Below are 25,877 nucleotides of genomic sequence, written 5' to 3'. Positions count from 1 at the left end.
GAGAGCTGCTCAGGGAAGCCGCCCTGGCGTGAAGCTGGATGGAGCTTGGCAGAGCAGTGAGCCCACGGTGCCCGGAGCGGGGCGCAGGGCAGCAGGAGAGCCCAATAGAAGGCCGGGAGGCTGGAGCAAGGGGCACTGCGGGGCCTGAGCGCTCGGGTTGGGACACCAGGCTGGGGAGACGCCTCCAGAGGCGATGAGGAAGGAAGGCCCAGGGAGCCTTGCTTTGAGACCTTTGCTGAGGCACCCTACTTGCAGGATCCCGCCCCCCCAAGGCAAGGGCTGTTTTCCATCTACCCGATACTTACCTGTAGCCGCCTGTTACCCAGGGGCCTGAACTACCAGGGGACTTACCTGTCTGTATCCAGGGGGCCTTGTGTCTAGGTATTGTGGTTGGGAAATAACCCTGGGAGGAGGGATCATCCCCTATGGGCATGGTATATTGTTTGACTGTTTTACTTACCGTTCTCGTTTAGTCCTGAGTAATATTGTACTTATCCTTTACTAATCATTATACCCTGTGTAAGACAATAGACTGTATATAGTTAAGTAATATGTGCCTGAGCCCATCTCCATAGAGAAGAGAGGGATCCGCTTGCCAGTATTGGCATCCCTCTCGCAGCACTCTGCCTGCCATCACGCCTTTCCGATTGGGGCTGGAGGGCGCACCCGTGGGTGTACCGTGGGCTACACTTTCTTGACTGTTACTGCCATCCTCAGATATTACGGGGATGGGTACAGTAGAAGAACTGATGCATAAAACAGTTGCTGGCAGTAGCATAACTGAGTGGGGGCAACTAAGGCAGGAGCCCCGAGTGCTGATTTTGTAGGGGGCACATAACTAGCTGCTACTGCCCTGTTACATCTCTGGGCACTTTAAGGCAGGAGGAACCATATGGTATCAAAACTCATGCCCCTCCCCTGCTCCATCTTTGATTGTTTTGCAGCTTGGTGAGTAAAAAAAAATGCCCCCAAACATTTTGCAAGACCCAAACCCTTCCCAGTGAAGCCAACTTCCTCCTGTTAATATTTGATAAACTCTAATCTGTGAAAAAATAATCTGATGCAACATTGCTCCTCCCTCTCTCCTTTCTTACAGTCACCCCTGCAACTGCCCTCACAGTTTGTGCCTGACTGCTGGCAAGCAGCACGCTCACATTATCTGCCAACAATTGCAGTTCCCCCCACCCTGAGCTTTGCCTTTCATTGTCTTTCCTCTACCCTAGGGAACCAAAACTGGGTATCAGCTGACACCGCAGTTGGATCTAGTCCCTCATGTAAAATTATGGTCCTGAATCAGCCAGTGGAGTTTTGTTTGAGAGATGTTATCCCAGTAGTTACAAACGCATGCACATACATCAACTGTCATGTCTCGCAGTACATGTTACCTCTGGGAAATAGAAAGCTCTTGGAATAGAAGACACATGCTGATTTGCTGGACGGGAATGTAGATATTTTCATGGTGCTTTCCCAAGCCCCTGCTGTGAGAACACTGTGCAAAGTTCAGCTCTTCTGAGGTCTCCCCCGTGCATTCAGTAATCTCTGGACAGACGACATAAAGGCTGGATGACAATATTTGGTGCACAATTCACACTACTGTCAGTGTGTACTGCATAAGCATCAGTGTTCGCATGCATGCTAAGGAAACACTGGGCTGACTGGTTTCCTAGAATCTGAATTTTCCAACCTTGGTTCTTCAAAGCAAAGCATGAAATCTATACTTATATACCTGAACTAAAAACCTCTTGTAATTTTTCGAAGTGGAGGGTTCTATACATGCAGTTCAGCACTTCTGATCATTACACCAAAATATGTACTCAGGATCCTAAATCTAGGTACCCAGGTTTGCGAATTTTGGACAGGGTCCTAATTGTCCTTTTATTTACATGGCTGTAAGCCCACAGACTCTGTCGGATTTGCATGTGGGGTCAGTTTGACATGCCTGCTCCTTCATGTTCTCTGCATATGTGGGCATCATTAAAATACTTTGCAACATGAGTGAGCACTTATGCATTTGTCGCATACCTTTCAGAGCACTTCTAATTAGCACCTCAATTTCAAAGGAGATCAGAAAACCTGCTGACAGTACTACAAGATGAAGTCTCCCATATGCGCCTCACCCCATGTCTGCTAAGCTAGAAAATCTTCCGAGATCACCACTGGATTTCAGATAGATTTCTAAGTAGCTCCCAGGTACCCTTAGTCCGGGCTGAATTTAAACTGGTGACAGGGGTGTGAAAGACTCCATACTCCATTGCAAGACCCTTGGTCTCTTTTCAACTATATGCAATAAATATATTAAATAGAAACAGTATAAGTATTATACTAGTCTAAGGAGACACACCAGACAGCGATCCTGTCATTTAGCATGTCATATAGTGTGGCAAAATATTTGGCATTGGGGCAAGCGCACAAATCTCTAAAGACTCTAATTCAGACACTTAGCTTCATTAGGATCTAATCACGGGTGAGCAAAATGCAGCCCAGGGGCCGGATGTGGCCTGCCAGGCCATTGTATCCAGCCTGCAGGGCCCTCAATGGCTTGCCAACACTCAGTAAGCAGCCCTCTGCCCAAAATAATTGCCCACCCCTGATCTAAATCCTCTTATATACTCTTCTGTAAGGCATATGAAAAGGTTTTCTCTCTCATCCCAGAAGTCTTGCAATATAGCTGCCCAACGCTGTATAAATAATATTGTTGTATCTCGCCGTGCCTTCAGTCAAGACCATTATTTCATTTGTCTGGCATGTCATTAACCACACAGTCCCGAGTCAGTCCACCTCTAAGGAGAGCATTCGTGTGACTCTGAGCTTGCGTAATTTTCTGAACCCTTGTGGTTTACGTCTCTGTGGCTACTTCAAGCAGAAAAAATACCAGTTTCTCTGTAAGGGGCTTGGCACTTCAGGAGTTAAAGCCCACGTTCATCTTCGCATTTGGGAAGATGACTTGTTGTCTTGGTACTGACAGGCACTGAAAGATTCATTGCAGCTGCTTCTGAGGAGTGTCACTGAGCTTTATCTACTGCATATTTTCTGCCTTTCATTTTTAACAAGAGACAGTTGCCTAGAGTGAAATGCAGCCAGGTGCAGAAATGTGAAGTGAAAAGAGTCCGTCTTCTTCCAAGACAAAGGAATGTGGCAGAACAAGGGGAAATCCTTTGTTTCAATGGGAAAAGATAAATAGTATCTAAGACACTTTAGCCTCCAGACTCCATGCCTAATAAAATTAAGCTGGGCCTGATCCAGAGGTTTGAGGTCTCCTCCTCTAAAAGAGAGTCTAGGACCAGACCCTCCTTTTGATGCTAATCCTGTGTTGGTGTAGCTTCCCCCAACACTAGGCTGCTGCCAGCAAAGTAAGCCCTGCCTGTGCACTCCCACTGGGGCATACCAGAGCCCAGCACTTGGGTAGAGCGGGCAGCTCAGAAATGCCCCTCAAGCAGTTTGGAGGAGATGCGAGTACCTCCTGCCTCCCCTCCTGTGCAACTCTCCGGCAGCCTTGGGGCACTGAGCCTGGGCATGGCATGCTCAGGGCTGCTCAAGCCAGGCTGTTCCAATTGCCCATCTCTGCTGCACCTGACAGGGAATGAGTGTGTCAAGACCTTAATTTTTGTCAGGAGCAGAACCAGGGGCTGCTGGAGCCTATGTAGATATATCCTGACCAGACCTTTCACACCTAGGTAGAAAGGAAAAGTATTAAAATACCCATCTTCTCTTCCTTCACTTTTCTCGGATGCCTGGTGCAACTTGGGTTCACAGACGCATGCAGAAAAAGGAAGAGAATCTGGCAGTCAAAATTCTTGGCATCTCCATTTTCTGGGGCAGGGGAAGTGGCGGGGGTTGGTTAGAAATAATGAAGGATAAAGTCCTCCTCTCACATCCATGCAGTAGATCTTGGCTTTGGAGTTCCCTGTTCTCCAGTGCTCAGCACTGCTGCTAGCGTAGTGATCCCATTGACAAAGGAAGATAGCTGAAGCCTTGGGAAATGCTAAGAGGAAAAGTTACCACCTGAGCCAGGTGGCAGGTCATAACTCTGGCCTTTCCACTCTGAATTTCCAGTAAAAGAGTAAAGTTTGCCCTAAATCAGGCTGGGTTGTTGATTCCTGTTCACCAGAGCTGTATCATTTAACGAGAATCTCCGTTCCATGTAGGTGCTTTCACCAGGGACAAATCATTCCTTTTAGATGGTGTATATGCTACTCATTCAGATTCCCACTGTATATATAATATAGGTATAAATGGCTTCAGCAGGAGGTGCACAAGCCTGTAATTCACATTTGTACCTATGGGAACTAAAATGATGACATACTTCATGCTTCTAATACACACAGGAGGATGATATTAGGCACATGCATTGCCCCCCAATATACTAATATATCTGTCATAAGAAAGATCATGAAGTCCACTTCCACAGCTGCCTTCTTACCCTTCCTGGAAAATGACGGCTATCTCAAGTTAGCCTTGGGGGACAGGCCTTTCTGTCTTTACTAAATAGGGTCTAATTCTGTTGAATTGCCACTTTTAATGATTCTGGCATTGTAAAGAGATCCTAAAGTAATTGTAAATGTAAATCCAGGCCTAAGGTACTCATTTTGAAAGTTGAATATTAAGGGTCCATGTCCTCTGCATATTTCTTGTTTGTTCTGGAAACACCGTTCAGAAAAATTAAATATAATGATCTGGTTCTAAAGTATTCACGAAAGCTTTGTTGACTCCAAGCACAGGTTCTTTCTTTGTTGGAAATGAGCAGGTTGAAGTGGGTGCAAATGATTCCTTTGGTTAGTGTGAATAAACCAGGAGACCATTAGCATAAAGATGGGTGGGCAGGCAGGACATGAGCCCTGCATGCAAGCTACGTGGAGGGGAAGGATGGCGGAGAGGACCAGAGTGTGCCTCACCCTCCTGTCCCCGGCTCGGCTTGTACTTTCTGGCCCCAGCCCTTGCAGCGAGCAGTGAATGTGCAGAGCAGGTCGATGAGTACATGGCACTTTAGAAACTGTAGTTCTGTAGCACGGTGGTAGAGTTTGCTGCTGCTGGGTGGATCTTTTTGTCTTCTCAACATGGGCATCTGCAACAAAAATATGAGATGACATCTCCCCTCAGCAGCAACACATTTCTACTGCGGCCCCTGCGTGCTGCCCACTGCCAGAACCTCCAAAGCCAGAACCTACAAGGGAAGGGGGAAGGAGGACTCTCTTGGCCATCGTCCTGGACAGTTCTGCTCCTGAGGAAGACTTACCTTTGAACAGACACTGAATAAGAACAAAAGGGCAGAGTTTAAGGCTGGGACTTTCAAAGTAGCCTACAGGAGTTCAAATCCCAGTGCCAATTAAAAGTCAGTGGTACCTAAACTATTTAGAAGGAGCATCAAGAGAAATAAAGTGCACAGAGAGGTTAAGTGACCATACAGGAAGTCTGTGGCAGAGCAGGGGCTGAACTCAGGTGTCTCAGGGCCTGGAGTAGGCCGCTGTGTGCTTGGTTAACAGAGTGTATTGACATAACTTGTGTGAGTGAACATTTTTAAAAAGCTGTTTTAATAATCTCATCCATCTCAGTAAGACACAGGAAATCACAAGTGCTTAGGTTCCTGCTTAAAGTGTCTGCGTGCTGCCACTTGCTGCACTATATGAAGTATAAGTGTCTGGGCTGGGCTGCGCTAAAACAAAATTGTATAATCTGATCCATATTCCAGTGGGGTGGTTGTAGCTGGGTTGTCAGTTGTTTTGTATGTTGGGTCCTTCCAAGTAAGATTTCTTCTTCCAAACATTTATTCTGGCACCTGATGCTCCCTTGGTTTTAATGCAAAAGCCGGACTCAGTCCAGGTTTCTTACATGCATCTTTCCCTTCTATGATTCTGTGATTTTATGATTCATGGATGATGCATGTTTTTGTTAGATTAAAAAATGTGGGTTAAGTCTTAAGTATCTGAGGTGATGGAGCTTCCATACGTAGGACAAGAGGCTGTCCCAAAGATGCTGAGATGTTGCTGAGAGGAATTTGGAGGTGGAGTGGAAGGGGAAGGGTTTGCTAGCCTGCTTAATTTTTCCTTTGATGATTTCATTACTTCTAGTCTTATCTTCAGTGGCTTTGGTAATGCATCCATTTGGATGCATTAACAAATGACTTCCTGCCCTTGCAACGGCAGGACATGGACTGTGCCTTTGTCTCTTGCCTTAACTGTAGCAAACTAAAAGATATTTTTGATGCTTCAGGCATTGTGCCTGGTGGTTGTGTGAGAGGGTGATTCTCAAAGTTGTTCAGAATTAGGTTTGACAAGCACTTGTTTAGGATGGTTTAGTAAGGGATGATCCTGCCTTGAGCAAAGGGTTGGACTAAATGACCTCCTGAGGTCCCTTCTAGCCCTACTTTTCTACGGTTTTCTATATAAAGTGTTTATATGGCTCCCAAAGAAATGCAAAACTCTAGAAGTCCTGGTTCAGAGACCATACTTTTATCATCTCTGTATCCCATAAGCAATCCACAAATCACAAATATCAACTGTATCACATATGTTATAGACTTTGAATTGCTTATTTTAGCCTCACAATGCCCTTGTAAGATAGGGCAATATTCTTTTCTCTGTTATTCAGGAAATGAAGCAGAGAAAACAACTGACTTGCCCCAAACTATACACAAAGCCTGCAAGAGCTTGAACCACCATCTTTCAAATCTTAAGCTACTACTATACCACCTGGACCAGGGATGTCAAATATACAGCCCACAGACTGGATCCAGCCTGCGGACCCGCATCATCTGGTCTGCAGGGCTCCTAGAGGGGTAGAGAATTTGGGGGTCGATTGAGCCAGGGGCTGCTTATGAAATCTGGGGTGTGGGGGTAAGTGACAGCTGCATTAACCCCTGCTGCTCACTCTGCTACCACTAGCACTTGCCCTAGTACTAGAAGTGGGTCCAGGTCAGGCCCCTAAGGACTCCTGTGGTTCAGATTTGACTTGTGGGGGTTGGGTTAACTTGACACCCCTGATCTGGACCATCCTTTCCTTCTGCAAAGATGTTAATGATACTGTTTCCATTTTGCTGTTCATAGCGACATGTTTGCTTACTTCTTTCCATCACACAGTCAAGCATCATCTGCAGCTAATCTAATGATTACATTTCTAAATCTACAGATGAATAAGTTAGCATCTCTTCTCAATCACATTTGGGAAAATTTTAGATCTGGTGCTTGAAACTTTTGGCCATTTGACTTTTTTTCCTGAGATTTACAACGACTTGAATCCAAAAGAGAACGTGATGGTGTTTAATGCTGAAAAATGCAAGGTTCTCCACCTTGGGAGGAAAAACCTGCAGCACCCTTATAGGCTCGGCAGTGCTACGCTGGCTAGCACTATGGAAGAAAGAGACTTGGGGGTCATCATTGACCACAAGATGAACATGAGCCTGCAATGCGATGCTGCGGCTAGTAAAGCGACCAAAATGCTGGCGTGCATCCATAGATGCTTCTCGAGCAAATCCCGGGACGTCATTCTCCCCTTGTACTCGGCCTTGGTGAGGCCGCAGCTGGAGTACTGCGTCCAGTTTTGGGCTCCACAATTCAAAAAGGATGTGGAGAAGCATGAGAGAGTCCAGAGGAGAGCCACGCGCATGATCAGGAGTCAGGGAAACAAACCTTACGATGACAGGCTGAGAGCCATGGGACTCTTTAGCCTGGAAAAGCGCAGGCTCAGGGGTGATCAGGTGGGCACCTATAAGTTTATCGGGGTGACCTCCAGTATCTGGGGGAACACTTGTTCACCAGAGCGCCCCAAGGGATGACGAGGTCGAACGGTCATAAACTACTACAAGACCGTTTCAAGCTGGACATAAGGAAGAATTTCTTTACTGTCCGAGCCCCCAAGGTCTGGAACAGTCTGCCAGCGGAGGTGGTTCAAGCACCTACAATGAACACCTTCAAGAGTAAATTGGATGCTTATCTTGCTGGGATCCTATGACCCCAGCTGACTTCCTGCCCGATGGGCAGGGGTCTGGACTTGATGATCTTCTGAGGTCCCTTCCAGCCCTGATGTCTATGAAATCTATGAAGTCTTTTAAAAAAGTGTTTAGTTTCTCTGTCTTATTTTGATGTTCCTGGTATTTTTAGACTAACTAAAAATATTAATATTTTAATAAGGAAAGCATGAAAAATTTTAGTAAGTTTTCTTTTTTTTTAGAAGGGGTGGATATGACACTAGTGTTTCCAGTGATTAGAGCCTGGGACAAGCAGCTAGGAGTTCTGCATGTTGTTCTTTGCTTTGCTACAAACTTGCTGTGTGACTTTCAGCAAGTTGCACAGCCTCTATGATCTTGATTTTCTCCAGCTGCAACATGGGGGTAACACTCTAGTCACCTATCTCACAAAGCAATTGTGAAGCATGATGAAATGAGGATAATAAATTTTGGAAGTACTTTGCATGATCATGTTAAGTATTCCTGTCTCTCTCTAATGAAGAGATTAATCATTTGCATTTTTCTCTCCTCTTCCTGCTTCCTCTGGTGGAATGCAACTTGAAAAAAGCAGCAAGAAGAAGCAGAATCGCGGAGGGACCTAGAATTACCCATCATGGACTATGAGACGTTATCAGGTAGGATGCAATACATTGGCACTTGAGTTTTGTTTCCTGACTGCTGTACCACTGCGCAAGCATGTCCTAACTTTACACATGCTATTTTAAATAATAATTTATGACATGCCAACTTTCAGATTGTAACAAATAAATATAATTACAGAAACCATGTCCAGACTGCTTGAAATGCACAGTGAATAGATGCATTTGGGGTAATGGAGTTTCTCCAGATTTACACTGTGGTGACCAAATTTTGGCTCAGATTCGTTCTAGTGAGTCAAAAGAATTCCCATTTAATACAGATTTAATTATGACAACTACGCTGAGATTTTTTCAGCTTGAGTCATGTGCTTTGGATTTTCATATTTCCGTTGTGTTACTTGACATGCTATGTAAAGCAGTGACTGATTTGTTGGTGTTCAGCTGATGTGAATAAGAAGGGTCTCCTTTAACATAATCTAACCTCTAAGGAGCTCTAGTGAGCCATTAGGGCTTTTTCAAAGCCTTGGCATCTTTTCAATAGTACTAACAGGGTGATAATGCAGACCATTAGATGTTGTCTTCCATATAGCTTATATGATTAAAAAGTACTTTGCATGGATCCATTGTTAAAAGTAGTAGCTCTGGTTACACTTTAGAGATATGTAGTGAATATCATTGCTGCAAGACTGTAATAAACCTTGCATACCAGGTGCATTTTTTAGAGAGGGGCTGATTGTAGCATGGAGTCATTTTCCATTTGTTGTGGTCATAGTCAAGGAGGGAAGTAATAGCACTGGGCAGTGAAATCTCAATATGTGATTTTGGTATAGAAGTGCATGTAGGAAGTTATAACATGGATGTATCTGCTGTGTATGCTAAAAGTAGCAGGTTCCCAGATAGTTGTAAGATAGCTTCATCATCTTCATTGACAACTTCCAATTTTGCCAAGTAATACATTTTATTGTTGGTATTTATTTGTACCTTAATAGAGTTTAAGGCTAGAAAGTGCTATTGGATTAAGTAGTCTGACTGTCCTTTTGCATGCAGGCCAGATCCTGTAGAAAATAGCAGTAATTGGGTGAAACTCCTGTGAATTCCCTGAGTCACGCTTGACATGAGAGCTAGTGGGAAGTATCAGTAACATGGCCTCTCCTGCTGTGAGGCTGTTGACCCCATTGAGGAACAGAGAGAGTGAAGTGATGACAGGTGCTTCTAACCACTGCTTGAGAATTCATTCTTCATATGAACTCTGATTTTTAACTCCGTATATATCCTGCACTCCTTATGAAGGCTGAACTCCTATTGACTTCAGAGGAGTGCTGCCCGTGTAAGGTTGCAGGACTGGGCCATGAGCCTAACCAGCAGTTTTCTTGTTGCGATGGAACAAATAAGGAGACAGCCCGCATTTCAGTAGTGCATGTTCTCTTCCTCTTGCCATTTCCTGTAAACATAGCTAGCCTGTAGGTATTTTTAGAAAGTCTGTGCTTCTGCATCCAGGGTTTGACTTGGACCTATCCAGGGAGGGATCGAGGGATCCAAACTGAGAGACCCAGGTATCCTGCGGAAAATCTACCTATGAGTCTCTTTAGACAAGATGCATTTTTTTTTTTTACAGCTATAGTATTATTTGCTTCATGGCACCCAGTAATGGCACCTTTGTGAGTCTAACCTCCATGTTTGTTGGTTTATTTGTTTGCTTTTTAAATACAAACTCTTCTAAAGACTTGGCAAGGACCACAGGGAAAGGCAAGATCATCTTCATGACCTAAGATTGTTCAACAGAAAGAAGAAATTGCTGTGGTACAGACTGAAGTGGTACAGATTATGTGGATTTCCAAAGCAGTCTTTATTAAAGGGAACAATAATGACCCAATATTGGGGCTTCCTAGTGCATTTCGTTATAGTGTAGACAGACAAAGCCGCTAGGGACTGTCTTGCAGTGGTGCAGCTGTAGAAAAATCTAGGCTGCAAGACCATGCTTAAAGACTGCATCACAAATGTGTGCATAGAAATGAGCCAAATGGCCCATACAACTTTGATCTTGGCATCCCAGACATTTGAATCTGACAACTTTGAAGACTTAGTAATCATAGAAAAATAGTGCTGGAAGGGACCTCAGGAGTCAGCTAGTGTTGTTCCCCTGCTTGAGGCAGGTTCCCTGTCTAAAACGCTCCTTTAGCGTGATTTCTCTTGCATAGGATGCAGTACTCATGCCATGTGCCAAAGGGAAGTTCGTAGTGAAAGAGCAGCAGAACATACTCACCTGGATTATTTTTACAAAGTCTGATTACATCACGTCGCCTATCAGTATCACCCTGAGCAACCTTTGCTGTGGAAGACGAGTAGAAACAAGCATTTCTAACCCTTGAGTTTCATTTTTAACAGTCAGATGAGTGAGCAGTCATCCCTGAAGTAATCCCAAGTGTGTTTCAGTAATACACAGTGCTAAAATTGCCACTATGAACAGCCCTCTGTAGTACCCCCAGTTGAAGAGTTAGCCTATGGACTGATATTCATCAGCATGTTCAATTTAAGGAAGAAGCTGAATGAAAACTGTTAACAGTGGTTGTAGATATGGCATTACTCATGTAGCCTGGGTACACCCAGGGGTGTGCCCTGTCTGCAAGAGGAAGGGGTGGGGTGGGTGGTCAGGCAAGAGTGCTGTGAGAGGGGCCTGCCACCGGGGAACAGTTTTCTCTTTTCTCTGTAGAGCCAGGCCGGGACAAAGCACGTAACTATATACAGAGTTATTGCTATATGAAAATAAACATGAATAAGAGACATTAAATATTTACAGCAGAATTGGGATGTGACACCATATACAACAACCTGCAATCAACCCATTGCACCACTTCGAGGAACTGCAAAACATGGAACAGGTAACTGGGAACTCAGTACAGGTGATCCACAGCATAGGCAATAATTACCCCCCCTGCACAGATTCATAGATTCATAGACACTGGGGCTGGAAGGGACCTCGGAAGATCATTGAGTCCAGCCCCTTGCCCCAGGGGCAGGAAGTCAGCTGGGGTCATAGGATTCCAGCAAGACAGACATCCAAATGTCTCTTGAAGGCGTTCAAAGTAGGTGTTGAACCACCTTGGGCGGCAGTCTATTCCAAACCTTGGGGGCTCAGACAGTAAAGAAGTTCTTCCTTATGTCCAGCCTGAAACGGTCATGGAGGAGTTTGTGACCATTTGACCTTGTCATCCCTTGGGGCGCTCTGGTGAACAAATGTTCCCCCAGATCCTGGTGGTCCCCCATGATAAACTTATAGGTGGCCATCAGATCACCCCTGAGCCTGTGCTTTTCCAGGCTGAAGAGCCCCATGGCTCTCAGCCTCTCATCATATGGTCTGTTTTCCTGACCTCTGATCATCCAGGTGGCTCTCCTCTGCACTCTCTCAAGCTTCTCCACATCCTTTTTGAATTGTGGAGCCCAAAATTGGGCTCATTATGAACGTTAACACCCTGGAACACGTAAATCAAGGCATCAACACAATAAACACATATAAGCATCAACTCAGATAAACCCAGGTAAGCTGAGGTAGCAATGAAAAATAGATGTAAACAGGCAACAATACAGATAAGTTCAGATAATAGGCAGTAAACATATATAGGTAATGAAAACAGGTAAACCCATATAAACCTCCTTAAGGAGTACCCATAACTATATTAACATCTACAGTACAAAGCAAACATCAATCACAAAATATGGGGTGCACTCAGCACCCCATGGGGTGTCCCTGGAGCCCCTCCCCAGTAGGCCCCAGGATGTAGACATGGCACACAATGGAGGAGGGTAGAGGCTGCAGACCCTCCTCATCCAAGCCCACCTCCCCGTGGGACCTGCTGCTTCAGCGACTCACGCTTCCACTCTGAAGCAGCCAAGGCTTGTTGCCTGGTGGCTAGTCCCACAAGGGCATCTCTCCAGCAGTGCCTCTGGCTCCTCTCGATGGCCTGGTGCCCCACACTGAGCACCCAGGGTGCTCCTCCAGGACCTGTGCCCTTACTAGCTCTGGTTCCCTGGCCTCATGCTGGGGGTCTCCCCTTCCCGGACCCTGCTCTGGGTACCAGGGCTATTTAGTTTAATGCTGAGCCACACTGTGGGGCTCTGGCTACATGGCCTAAGCTGGGGCTAACTTGAGCAGCCTCGAGCTGCTCTCAAGGTCGACTCTCCCTGCGCTGACCTGTGCACTGTGTAGGGCCCAAGGGATCGGGGAATCATTGAGGGTAGATGGTGTCTGTGGAGGATTGGGTGAAAAGACAGTGCCCTCAGGGGAGATTGGGGGGCTAGCAGGTCTTCTTGGAGGACTGGGGAATCAGGGAGGGCAGGCAGCATCTGCAGTGGGATTGGGGGTGGGGTAGCGCGGACTGCAGAGGGATTGGGAGGGCAAGCAGGGTCCATGGGGCATCAGGATGGGGAGTGAAGTGGGAGTGGCATCTACAGGAGGGATCAAGGAGATTGGTGGGGGCAGGCAGGGCTTGTTGGAGGAGGGTTTGTGGGGTGTCCAGAAGAGTTTGGCAGGCGGGAATGGGAGGCTGTCTCCCCCACACTCAGGAGCAGGGGCTATTTTAGCCCCCACTGTCCCCAGATGAACAACTATACCCCGCAGACCAAACCTACCCCCATTCTTCTCACCCCTCTTCCACAGGGACTTACTTTCTTGCCTCCTGATATCAGAGAATACTGATAAAAGTGGCATCAGGAGTGGCTTGTGGGATGGGGCCTGGCTGGCCTGGGGCAGGGGATGTCCATCTGGAGTGGGGCAGGGGGCTGGGGTGCTAAAAAGTAGCTCAGTGCTAGTCGGGTGGATAGGAAAAGTGAAACACTGGGGTGGGGTTAGGGCCAGCAGCTGGGCTTTCCCAAACCTGGGCCTGCACTGAGAACTGTACAGAAGTTTGGGACAGTTAGATTGGTCTAAAAATGGCCAACCCAATCTAAGTTAGCCTACTTCAGAGGTAGGGTTAACTTAGATCAGGTCAGCCATTTTTAGGCTGATCACCCTTCCTGGAACTTGTGTACAGTTTGCACTAAGAATGACCTAATTAAGGATTTAAGTGCAAGGTCCACATCTGGGTGAACTAAGTTAGATCAAGGGGCCATTTTTAATGTACTAACCTCCCCAAACATTTCTATGCACACTTTATGTAATGGACTGGTGGTCAGAGCACTTGTCCAGGAAGCGGGAGACCTGGGTTTTTGGCCTTCCTCAGCCTGAGGGGGTTCAAATCCACATCTCTTGCCATCTATGCAAGTGCCTTAACCATGGTGCTATAAGCTAGGCTAGCATGTGGGGACCCTCCATCCCTCCAACTGAAGCTATGCCAATGGGCAGCAAAAAATTCAAGATATGGTGGGCCAAAAATAGAAAGCAGAAGTTATTGCAATCTGTTAGCTGGGTATTGAGGGCATTAGCTTCAAGAAGAGTCTGGGTTTCCTGTCCCTGCTGCCAAGAGTGTTTCTGCATGTGGCATTAATCAGACATTCGCTAAAACATGCAAACACCTCTGGCTTTGTGTCTTGAGTGACCCAGAGAAATGCAAGGCTGAGTTTACCTGACCATCTTAAACAAAAGGTGTTTCAGATCTTATAAAAGAGAAATGCAGAGAAATAGCATTTTTAGACGTGTACAATGCTGTGCCAGGCTTTTTTGAAAGCGCCTGACTCTGTGTCACGTGCATTTGTATAAATGCACTGAGAAAATGGCAGTGGCACGCTTTTGAACTAAAACACATCAAAAGTGTTTTAGTTCAAAAGCACAGCGCTGCCATTTCCCAGCGCTGATGCGCATTTCACCATTTATACAAATGCACGCAATGCAGTGCCAGGCGCATCAGCTCGCATCGGAGCAGACTCAATTAATCAAGTCTGCTTTGATGCACTGGATCTCTGGCACATTGCAGCACAAAAAAAGTATGTGTATAAATGCCCAGATTTAAGATATCTTTTTGTAAGTGCTCTTAAAAGGGATGTAGTAGACCATTACCACATTCATGATTCCAGGAAGCCAGCCTTATCTACAGGGTTATGCCTCAGCTGTGCTGTAGCAATGGCATATCAGAGTGGCTGGCAAATTTTGTCACAAACAGTTTTAACCACTTCAAACTAATCGAGCGTATTGTGGTTTCTTCAGGCCTTCCCCACCTCTTGTTTTTGAGATGCATTTATCATGCACAGCTGTAAGGTCATCATCCTCCCAGAGGAAGTGGGGGTGCTTCTGTTTTCTCCATGATCTGGGGCCGCAATGTACAGTAGATATAAGAAAAGAGCCTTTCATTCATTGCCCACCAGGCCAGATTCTAAGCTGCATCGCTCAGGAGATGCCTGGTTTGCTGCTCTGCCTTCTGCTCCCTGCCCTCTGCTCCATGTCTGGTCTGCTGCTCTGCTTTCTGCTTCCTTTCCTGTCTGCCTCTGTGCCACTTGTGACACATGTGCTGCAGCTTGGCCACCCCTGAGCTAGACACGTTCCAGACACGGCTCTAGCTTACAGCTGCTGCTCACTCAATTGCCCAGAGCCTGAAGCTGCCCTACCCTACCCCTTCCCATCCTCAGCGTGTCCCATCCCACTCCCTTCCTGACCATGGGGGATCCAGTTCTCTTTACGCAGCAGAGGAACCCCTTCCAGCTGGGGGAGTCCCCAGCTGGGAGAGGTGCCTGCTTTCCACTCCTCTCATGGCACAGCATAAAGAGCTTGGACTAAGCTGAGAGTTCTTGTGATGATCTGGATTGCAAAGGTGGCACAAAATGGCAAATGAGAGACGAGACCCATAGGCATAGCCCCGTATGCTTTGCTGTGTCTGACTATGGACCCCAAGCTGAAGTTAACACTTCCCCTGGGTAGCCTCTCTCACAAACAGCATTGGGGCCTCATTGAGAGGGACTGAGAAGGTTGCAGCAAGTGGTGATAAACAGCAGGGGGGAAATGGTGCTGGGCTCACACAGGGACTAACAGTGCTGGTCAGTGAGGCTGCAGGTAGAGAGAGGTGGTGGCATCTTGGGCATGGCTGGAAACTACACCGGCCTCAGGAGGGACAGCATGACTAGAAACCACATTGCTTACAGCTGTTGTAGTCTTCTGTAAGAAACCCATTTGTCCTCTTCTCTTGGGCTGATGCAGGCTGCTTCTCCTCTTGATCCTCAGGGACTTGTCTCCCATAGTTCAGGAGCTTTTTGGCAACCTTAGGCTTCCAGCATTTGCTAACTGCCTGCAGGGACCAAAAAGGAATTGACTCCCTCTCTCACCAAGATTTATTTGGCTTCTGGGATTTCTTTCACTTTGGACAGTGGCTGCAGTTAAGGCTGAAGCTGACCACGCAATGCCAGGGGTGCACTGAGTCTCCTTTTAGTACTTGGAAAACTCAGCGGCTTCTGACTAGCAGGTCTTGCTGTTCTGCTTAAAATTGTACTGATCACACAGTTTGGAGTCCAGAAGGAATTTTCCCCCAGGTCCGAATGGCATGGCAGTCAGTGGTTTTTGCCTTCCTCCATAGTATGGAGTACAATCCTTTTCCAAGGATCCTCTGAGTGTATATTAACCCAATTACTTCTGGGTCATTGTAGTGGCAAGGCATTGGCAATGCCCTTGTCTCTCCTGCTTCTACCTATGGCTTGTTGTTGAGTGTTTGTAGTGTTTCAGGTTTTGCACCTTGTTTGAAGAATGAAGGTTTGAAGCTCTAAACTGGGGAATCCTTGGGCAAACGGTTGCCTGCAAATACAGGGGAATGGACCAGCTTGTCCATGAGGCTCCTTCCAGTTCCTATGTCACTACCACAGCCTCTGTGTATGTATGTGTGTAAATTTGAACTATGTTTTAAGTGTTTAGGGAACCCTTAATTCTGAGATTAGTGCTAAAAGTTGTAATATAAACCCAATTAATGTACAGACAGCTGTAGTATAAACCCAATTAACGCAACAGACAACTTTGCACTCCACTTAAGTTGCATCTTAACTCAGGCTTCAGTGATCTAGCATTTTTCCCTTGTACAGAGACCCATATCAGAGCAAAGCCTGTGCAAAGTATATGGAGTCAGGAGGAAAACTCCACAGAACAGTCTGAAATCATCCTTCTCACCTCCATTCAACTTGAAAGCAAATTATAAGCATAAAACAAACACCTTCAAAAGCCTAAATTATTCTGTCTGCTTCAAAGAAATCCACTGGGTGGTTCCTCTCTTCTTGCTGTGATGGTTTGAATATGTACTGCACCAAGAGCAACCCCTTCATTAGCTGCACAAGCTACTCATTGCAGTGTTTTTCAAAAGAAGCAAAACTGAAAAAAAATCTGGAGGTTTTCAGCTATGTTCATTCACAGTGACGACATGTAGGGAGCACAAGGGGGACAGGCTGTGCTCTGCTTAGGCAACAGGCGGGGGGGAAGGTGGGAGCACCGGTACCTTCCCTGCAAGCACCAGCCGGGGAGTGAGAGCACCATGGCCACTTCAGGGAGAATTGTGGCCATTTCCCACCCGTGTGATTGGGCATGGGGGACCCTGGTCGCTGAGGGGGCACATGCCCCCCCCCCCAGCTAAGGTGGCAGCAGTGACCCATGTTCATTCATTCATTCATTTAATTGACTAGGGTAATATGCCAACCTCCCAAAAAGGGACTTAGGGTAGCTTACAATAAAAGGCAAGATACATTTAAAAAACCTATGAAAATATTAAATGAAAATATAATGTAAGAAAACAAACTTCCAAAACAGTGCTCTCAAACTTCCCTGCCACCTGCTTGAATGCCTGTCCAGAGAGAAAGATCTTGCAGTGCTTCCAGATGTCCAGGCTCAGGCTCTGATGGATCACAAGGGAGAGGGAGTTCCAGAGCTAAGGAGCGACTACTGCAAATGACCCCCCACCCCACCATGTGTTTTTACCAGATAAATGTGTACACTGGAGGTGGCTCTCAGCTGACCTCAGGACAGTGACTCTCAACCGGGTGCACCTGGGGGGATGCCTTGAAATCCCTCCAAGGGTGCTATGGGGTTCTACACAATGTTAGCACTGTTAGGTGTACCAACATGATCAACAAGATAAACCCAAAGATTTCAAATAGGAATTCGTAATGCTAAAGACATTCTGACCTGTTCTGGTCTTTCTGAGTTTTTGGGAGGAAGAATCGCTCTAGTAATTTTCTGGAGTCAAAAAGCTGGCATTTTCCATGTTGTGCCTTGAGTCTAAGGAGGATGCCCTGAGTCTAAGGAGGTTGAGTATGACTGCATTAAGAAAAAGAATGGGACATAACCAGTGAACAGGGGCAGCAAACAGGGCGAGCAGTTTGCTGGGAGCAAGAGGAGGAAGGGGAAGAGAAGCCAGGCATCAGCTTCTACCCGGGGTCTAGAGCTGCCTGTGACTCTGGCTTGCTGGGTGTTTGCTCGGTGGGCTACGTGTGTTTGAGGTGAGTGCTCTGAGCATTGCTAGCTGAGTGATTGCTGAGTGATCACTACCTGTGCCTGACAGAAGCCCTAACGAGGGGGCAGAGCTAGTCCAGGCTCAGCAGGGTATGAAAGGAGACTCCCCAAGTGAGCAAATAGGGGAAGCAGTTTGCAAGTAGTTCTCAGGCTAGTTCTCTCTCCCTGTCTCCTTTGAGGAGAGAGCCTTTCTTTCAGCTTGGTGTGAGGAAGCAGGGAGAAAGGAACCCTTTGGCACCTAGGAAGTGTAAACAGGCCTGCTTTCAGGTGAGTTTGCTAGGGAAGGTTTGCTTGGAAGAAAGGCAGTAAGAGAGAGGAGGCAGATAAAGAGACCCAGGGAAATGGCTGGAGGACATTGCAAGGAGGAAGCCACTGCCACTGCCTCTGCTTGTACCTGTGAGGTTTCTGTCCACCCAGGTCCAGGTTTGGTGCCGTGGGGACCATGGGTCAGGTTCGGGGGGCGTTTGCTGATGGTGTCTCTCAGGGAACAAGCAAGAGAGCTACAGGAGGAGGTGGTGAGGCTTTGAAGCATCCTCTGTCATGAGGAGTTCATTGATTCAATGCTGAAGGAGATGCCCAGGACTGTGGAGGAAGAACTGCTAAAGGCAGCACTGGAGAAGAGAGAGGACATGGACTCCCAGGAAGCTGGAAGCTTGTGACCTCTGGCAGCGAGCAGAGCTCTTCATTTCCACCTGCAGCAGTTCATCTGGAGAATAGATATGGAGGAGGAGGAGGAGGATCATGTTGCTTTGTAGGAGGAGGACAGGCCAGGCTTCTCCAAGGTGGGAAGGATGGAGACGACCGCCACCAAGAAGTGACAGGTGGTGGCGATTGGAGACTCCCTTCTGCAGTGCATGCAGGGATCCATCTGCCAGCCTGACCTCTTGTGTCAGAAAGTCTGCTGCTTGCCTGGAGTCCAGATTCAAGATGTCATGGAGGGGCTACCGAGATGCATCTGGCCTTCTGACTACTACCCTGTGCTGCTTACCCATGGGAGTACCAGTAATGCTGCTAGGGGAGACCCTGAGCAGATCACAAGTGACTATAGGACTCTGGGGGCAAGGGTGAAGGGGACGGGGGCTCAGGTGGCATTCTCCTCAATCTTTCTCATCAAGGGAGAGGGTCCAGGCAGGAGCGGGTGCATCATCCAGATCGATGCCTGGCTGCACAGGTGGTGTTGCCAGCAGGACTTTGACCATAGGATGATGGTCCAAAAAGAAGCACTGTTAGGAAGAGATGGGATCCACCTGACAAAGAAAGGGAGGAGCATCTTCACAGACAGGCTCACTAACCTAGTGAGGAGGACTTTAAATTAAATTTGCCAGGGGATGGAGACCAAAGAGAAATCGGGGCCATTGACTAGTTACCTCAGATGCCTGTACACAAATGCATGGAGCCTGGGAAGCAAGCAGGAAGAACTGAAAGGCCTTGAACAGTCATGGAGCTATGATGTGATCGGAATAGCAAACTTGGTGGGAGCTCGCATGACTGGAGCACCGTCATGGATGGGTACAAGCTGTTCAGGAAGGACAGGGAGGGGAGGAGAGGAGGAGGAGCTGCACTTTATGTAAAAGAGCCATATGATTGCTCAGAGCTCCAGCATGAAACTGGAGATAGGTCTGTTGAAAGTCTCTGGGTTAGGGTCAGAGGGGAGAGCATCACTGGTAATGTTGTTGTGGATGTGTGCCACAGATCACAAGAACCGGAAGGAAGTGGTGGATGAGGCTTTTTGCAAACAGCTAGCAGAAATTTCCATATCGCAGGCCCTGGTTCTCATGTGAGACTTCAATCACCCTGACATCTGCTAGGAGGGTGTGCAGGCAATGCAGAAAGTTTTTGGAGAGTGTTGGGAACAACTTCCTGATGCAAATATTGGAATGGCCAACTAGGTGCCATGCTCTTCTTGACCTGCTGCCCACAAACAGCGATGAACTGGTGTGGCATATAGTAGTGGACTTGGGCAGCAGTGACCATGAGGTGACTGGGTTCAGGATCCCAAGGAAAGGAAGGAAGGAGAACAGCAGAGTAAAGACCCTGGACTTCAGAAAACAGACTTTGACTCGCTCAGGGAACTCATGGGCAGGACCCCCTGGGAAGCCAGTCGGAGGGGGAGAGGAGTCCAGGAGAGCTGGCTGTACTTTAAAGAAGCCTTATTGAGAGTGCAGGAACAAACCGTCCTGGTGTGCAGGAAGACTAGCAAGTGTGGCAGAAGACCAGCTTGGCTTAGCAAGGAACCCTTCAGTAAACTAAATCACAAAAAGGAAGCTTATAAGTGGAAACTTAGACAAACAACTAGGGAGAAGTATAAAAGTATTGTTGGGGCATGCAGGGATGAAGCCAGGAAGGCCAAAGTGCAATTGGAATAGCAGGTAGCAAGGGATGCGAAGGGGAACAAGAAGGGTTTCTACAAGTATGTCAGTACCAAGAGGAAGATCAGGGAAAGTGTTGGTCCCTTGCTGAATGGGGGAGGCAACCTAGTGACAGAGGATGCAGGAAAGGGTGAAGTGCTCAATGCCTTCTTCATCTCAGTCTTCACAGGCAAGGGCAGCTCCCAGACTACCGCAGCTGGACGAACAGTTTGGGGAGGAGGTGAGCAGCCAACACTAGCAAAAGAACAGTTTAGGGACTATTTAGAAAAGCTGAACATGTACAAGTCCATGGGACCAAACAGGATGCACCGGAGGGTGCTGAGAGAGTTGGCTGGATGAAGGGACTGTAAGCTGGATAGAAAAGTGGCTGGACAATTGGGCTTAGAAGGTTGTAATCAATGGCTTGATATCTGGTTGGCAGCCGGTATCAACTAGAGTGCCCCAGGGGTCAGTCCTGGGGCTGGTTTTGTTCAATGTTTTTGTCAATGACTGGAAGATGGCATAGAGTGCACTCTCAGCAAGTCTGCAGGTGACACCAAGCTGCAGGGAGTGGTAGATAGGCTGGAGGGTAGGGCTGGGATTCAGAGTGACCTAGACAAATTGGAGGATTAGAACAGAAGAAATCTTATGAGGTTCACCAGGGATAAGTGCAAAGTCCTGCACTTAGGACAGAACAGTCCCATGCACGGACAGGCTGGGGACTGACTGGTTGGGCAGCAGCTCTGCAGGAAAGCACCTAGGGGTCACAGTGGACAATAAGCTGAATGTGAGCCAGCAGTGTGCCCTTGTTGCCAAGACGGCTAATGGCATCCTGGACTGCATTAATAGGAGCATTGTCAAGGGAAGTGATTTATGCCTAGAAACTATGAAACTATGAATTCCCCTCTTCAGCACTGGTGAGGCCACATCTGGAGTAGTGTGTCCAGGTTTGGGCCCCCGTAGCGGGGCACTAAGGTGCCTGCTACTGAAAAGCAGCAGTGTGGGCTCAGGTGTTGGTTGCTTGGTGTCAACCAGGAGGTGCTAAGGGCCCACACCTGGTGCATCAGCTGACCACTATAAGACCCAGGCTGGAGGCTGTGAGTGCTTGCTCTCTCTCTCAGCTGGCAGTCAGACAGAAGGAGTGCTGTTTGACCAAGGAAAAGAGCTTGGCCCTGCAAGGGGAAAAAGGAAAGGCCTGGATATACAAGCCACTAGTTATATGGGTGAGAGATGTTGCGTGGTTTGGAGAACGTTTTAGCCCGGAGGCTTAGATTTGTGTTACAGCCGATTGGCTTGTGTTATTGCTTTTGTTGTTGTTGTTACACCAGAGGACCGGGTGAGGCTATTAGGGGTCGGAGGAGGCCTCACAGGGGCTCTATGGTTGCACGGGGACCCTGGTGCCAGAGAGGGCACAATATTCAGGGGTGCACTGACCCCAGCCCTGAGAAGGGGTGCAGAGGATTGGGGGCCAGGTAAGGCTGAGGCTGCCTGAGCCCCACAGGAAATTTAAGACCCGAGATGGGGACTTTGGGGGCCAGGCATGGCTATGGCCACCTGAGCCCCAAATACAAGGAGCGGGCCGTTTTGAGAAGCCCCAAAAAGGGTACAAGCCAGAGAGCACCAGTGGGGGCCGTTGCGAGAAGCCAGAGAGCGCCAGTGGGGCGCGGAGCGTGGAATTGACCAAACAACGTCCAGTACATCTGCAACGCTTGGGGCGTAGTACAGGGGTGGTTGGAGCCACACATAGCCCATAAGGCCGGGGTGCACTGAGTTGCCCAAGATAGCACTAAGACTGGGTAACATCAGAGCACCGCGTCAGACAGGACTAAGGGCAGCTTTCCTTGAACATTATTAACATCAAAGATGTGGTAAGTGACATTGTGGGGGTGCTTCTTATAGCACATTGGCAAGGTAGGGGGTGCTAGGGGAGTTCACGGCCACCCCTAGGACCCCGCACTGTCACAGCCCCCCAGTACAGAAAGGATGTGAACAAATTGGAGACAGTCCAGCGGAGGGCAACAAAAATGGTTCAGGGGCTGGGGGACATGACTTCTGAGGAGAGGCTGAGGGAACTGGATTTATTTAGAGAAGAGAAGACTGAGATGGGGATTTAACAGCAGCCTTCAACTACCTGAAGTGGGTGTACGAAGAGGATCGAGCTGGACTATTCTCTGTGGCGGCGGATGACAGAACAAGGAGCAACGGTCTCAAATTGCAGCAAGGGAAGTTTAGGTTAGATATTAGGGAAAAAATTTCTCACTAGGAGCATAGTAAACCACTGCAACAGGTTACCCAGAGAGGTTGTGGACTCTCTATCCTTGGAGGTTTTTAAGACTTGGGTAGGCAAAGCTTTGACTGGGATGGTTTAGTTGAGGATGATCCTGCTTTGAGCAAGGGGTTGGACTAGATGGCCTCCTAAGGTCCCTTCCAACTCTAATTTTCTAGGATAAGGGAGAAGGTGGTCTCTCAGGCATGACAGGCCCAGAGTGATTACAGCTTCATATGTCAAAATATGCCCCGTGAGTTGCACTGGGAAAGCTACTGGAAGCCACTGCAGATTCTGCAATGTAACCTGCAAAAAATATTGGTCACAACCATTGAATTAATTGTACACTAAAAATAGCTTGCCCAGCTCTGTTAGCCAGCCTGTTTGAAGTGCTGGGATGCCAGTTTATTACTGAAAATAATTTTGTACTGGAGAAAGACCAACTGAAATCAGGGCCCACAGGGTTAGACACTATACAACCACATCTCTGCCCTGATGGCTTGCAGTCTAAATGGAGAAATGCTAGAAGAGATAGAGGCATGGGCAGGAATAGTGATCTGACCAAGGACACACAGCATATCTATAGTATAGCCAAGAGTAGAAGCCTGGTCTTGTCACTTTTTTAGTCCATGCTGCTTCTAAAATTAAATGTTTGCAATCCTCTCTGTAAAATGTGAGGTGCCACCTGCCATTTATGCTCTGTATTCTGCAGCACTGTAGAATGAATTGTTAAATGTCTCATTTCTGTTGCCTTGATCCAGGACTTACCTTTGTAATCAACAGCAAAATTCCTTTTGACTTGAGGAGCAACAGGCCCAGATTTGTAACCCACACTGAAATTTGCATTGAATTGCCTGATGGTAGCACAAGCCCTCAACTTGCTGGATTTTTGGTTGTAGCCATATTGGTCTAAGGACATAGGCAGGCAAAGGTGTTGTTTTTTTTTGAGTAGATGTGATATCTTTTATTAGACCAACAGAGTAGCTGGGGGGGGAGTTCTTAGCAAGCTGTTAGGCAGACAGCCTCTTTTCTACCTTGTATTCTGTCACTGTAATGTCTCCCTTTCCCTTCCCTGCATCTACCCCTCCCTTCTATGCTTTACCTTTTTTGAGTTTCTAATTTCTACCTATTTACATTCTTACTGACATACTGCCATACTTCTAGCTTCTCTCATTCCTTGGAGTCTCAGACCAGCAGAGACTCGCTATGTCTGAAGAAGGATGACTGCGCCTGAAAGCTTGCTAAGAACTTTTTCCCAACTACTCAGTTGGTTTAATAAAAGATATCACTGTTAGACCCTGACTCCATGCGGCTCCCAGTGACTAGGGAAATGACGATCCAATTGCTCAGAGAACAAACACCAGCACGCATTGCTCGATAACAGCTTTATTCAAAATGGAGACAGCTTCGGGCGAGCTCCCAAAAAAACTGGGGAGCAGGAGTGAACATTAGTTCTTTCCACATTTATACACCTTGGTTCATACTCATTAACATTTACTTCACCTTCGTCCCTCCTTTGTTCCACCCATATTCCCTCCAATCTCAAGCCCTGCCTCTGTTTACTGTTTTATTAGCATGGAATTACCTATGCATTTTACTTATTTACATGTCTTTTTGCTATGTGCGTGTATCTAAGACCTTGACTCCACTTCTTGGTCACTGGGTGGACTTTGACCAAAACCTGAAAGCTTCTGGAGGCCTCTTCACCAATCACCATTCACCTTTTTGCATATGTTTATCTTGGATTATGTTATCAGTTACGTGTTGTCTTTCACATTTCAGTCTGTTTTTTCAGTTCCATGTTGTACCATCTCTGCATTCCTAAGACTTCACCTCATTCACAGCACACAGACTCATTTGAAAATGGTTGAAACTGTTAAGATGGTTACTTAGCATAAGCAAATGGCTGGCTTAGCATAACCATTCATAAGCAAAATCTGCTTTACCTCCTAATGATACATAATGAGCTATGTATTTTACAACACTACTATTTACTAGAAAAATGCTTGCCTAAGCGTCTTGCAGTGTTACTTTTAATATATCATTCTGCCTTGTAGTTAACCTGTGGCCTAGCAAAAGCTGCTAAAGCCTTTTATTCAGCTGCAAATCCAATGCTCCCTAAGATCTAAATACAGTCACCCTAAGAATCACATCTGCTCAAAAAACCTTGCCTGCCTAAGCCCTCAGTTTGGCACTTCATTCAGCCCATGTGCCCTGCTACCTTCTGTACAACTCCCCATTTCTGAGGACAATAGACACTGTCCCTCAGCTCCACTCAGCTGACAACCTCCTGCTTCAGCAAATATGGGAGGAACTTTTTGTCCAATTGTTGATCGTTCAGGATTTTTTCTTGCCTGAAATGTAACAGTTATTAGACTAAATATGAAACAGTGCACTTGGTCCGAAGGCAAAGTACCTGTCTGACAAACATGGATCAGGGTACAGCCAAACAATGGGAATGAGGCAAAATGTGTCCCTGGGTGGTTGATGAGCTTAGCTCTTGGAAACTAGAGAATGTATCACATTTCAAAGTGCTTCTGTCTTTTTGCTTTTCCCCCAAACCTTTTGGTTTCCTACTGATGGATGCTAAGGGGCAACAGAATCATAGAAAATTAGGGTTGGAAGGGATCTCAGGAGGTCATCTGGTCCAGCCTCCTGCTCAAAGTAGGATCATCCCAGCCAAGGCTGTTGAGTCAGGTTTTAAAAACCTCCAAGGGTGGAGTGTCTACCACCTGTCTAGGTAATTAATTTCAGTGCTTCACCACCCTCTAGTAAGGAAGTTGTTCCTAATACCCAACCTAAACAGGCTCGTATGCCTTCAATGTTGACCAGTGCTGTGTTACTAGTGTAAGATCCCTCTTCTGATAAAAGAAGAGGAAGGGAGAATGATTCTGTGGTGAAACTGTGAGCTCTGCCCCACTATACAAGTGACTGGGAGCAAGTGCTCATACCTGTGTCTAATGTCATGCAAATATTGAAAGCTAGAAAATTGGAGGAAATAGTACCAAGTACAGCCAATGTAGAAAGGCCCAGATATGATTGTGTGTACATAACAAGAACTGCCACTTACTTAGTCAGACCATAGGTCCATCTTGCCCAGTATTGTCACATGGTGACAGAGAGTGGATGCTGAAACGGAGAGTGAACAGGGTACGACCTGGGTTTTTCCTACTGTTCCTCTCTCACTTGCAGCCTCCAGCATGCTTTTTGGAAGTAACTTAGCTCTTCAAGGATTTTACCCCCAATCACAAAATGTGGGTCATCCTTGCTTAATGCAACAAGCAGCATTGCAAAATATTCTTCCAAACACCATCCATTT

General features: G+C 46.9%; 1 protein-coding gene across 1 annotated transcript in view; it reads left to right on the top strand.

Moving 5' to 3' along the window:
* The window catches only part of FAM107B (family with sequence similarity 107 member B), a 204,771-nt gene that overhangs the window by 59,059 nt on the left and 119,835 nt on the right, over nucleotides 1-25,877 (top strand). Inside the window, exon 2 of the mRNA XM_090041835.1 lies at nucleotides 8,508-8,574. Coding sequence (XP_089897961.1) covers nucleotides 8,508-8,574 — 67 coding nt within the window. The remainder of the gene's footprint in view (nucleotides 1-8,507; nucleotides 8,575-25,877) is intronic.

This window comes from Crocodylus siamensis, chromosome 4 (genome assembly GCF_052110815.1).
Source record: "Crocodylus siamensis isolate JL-2025a chromosome 4, ASM5211081v1, whole genome shotgun sequence".
NCBI lineage: Eukaryota > Metazoa > Chordata > Crocodylia > Crocodylidae > Crocodylus > Crocodylus siamensis.
This window is presented reverse-complemented; position numbering and strand designations above follow the sequence as displayed.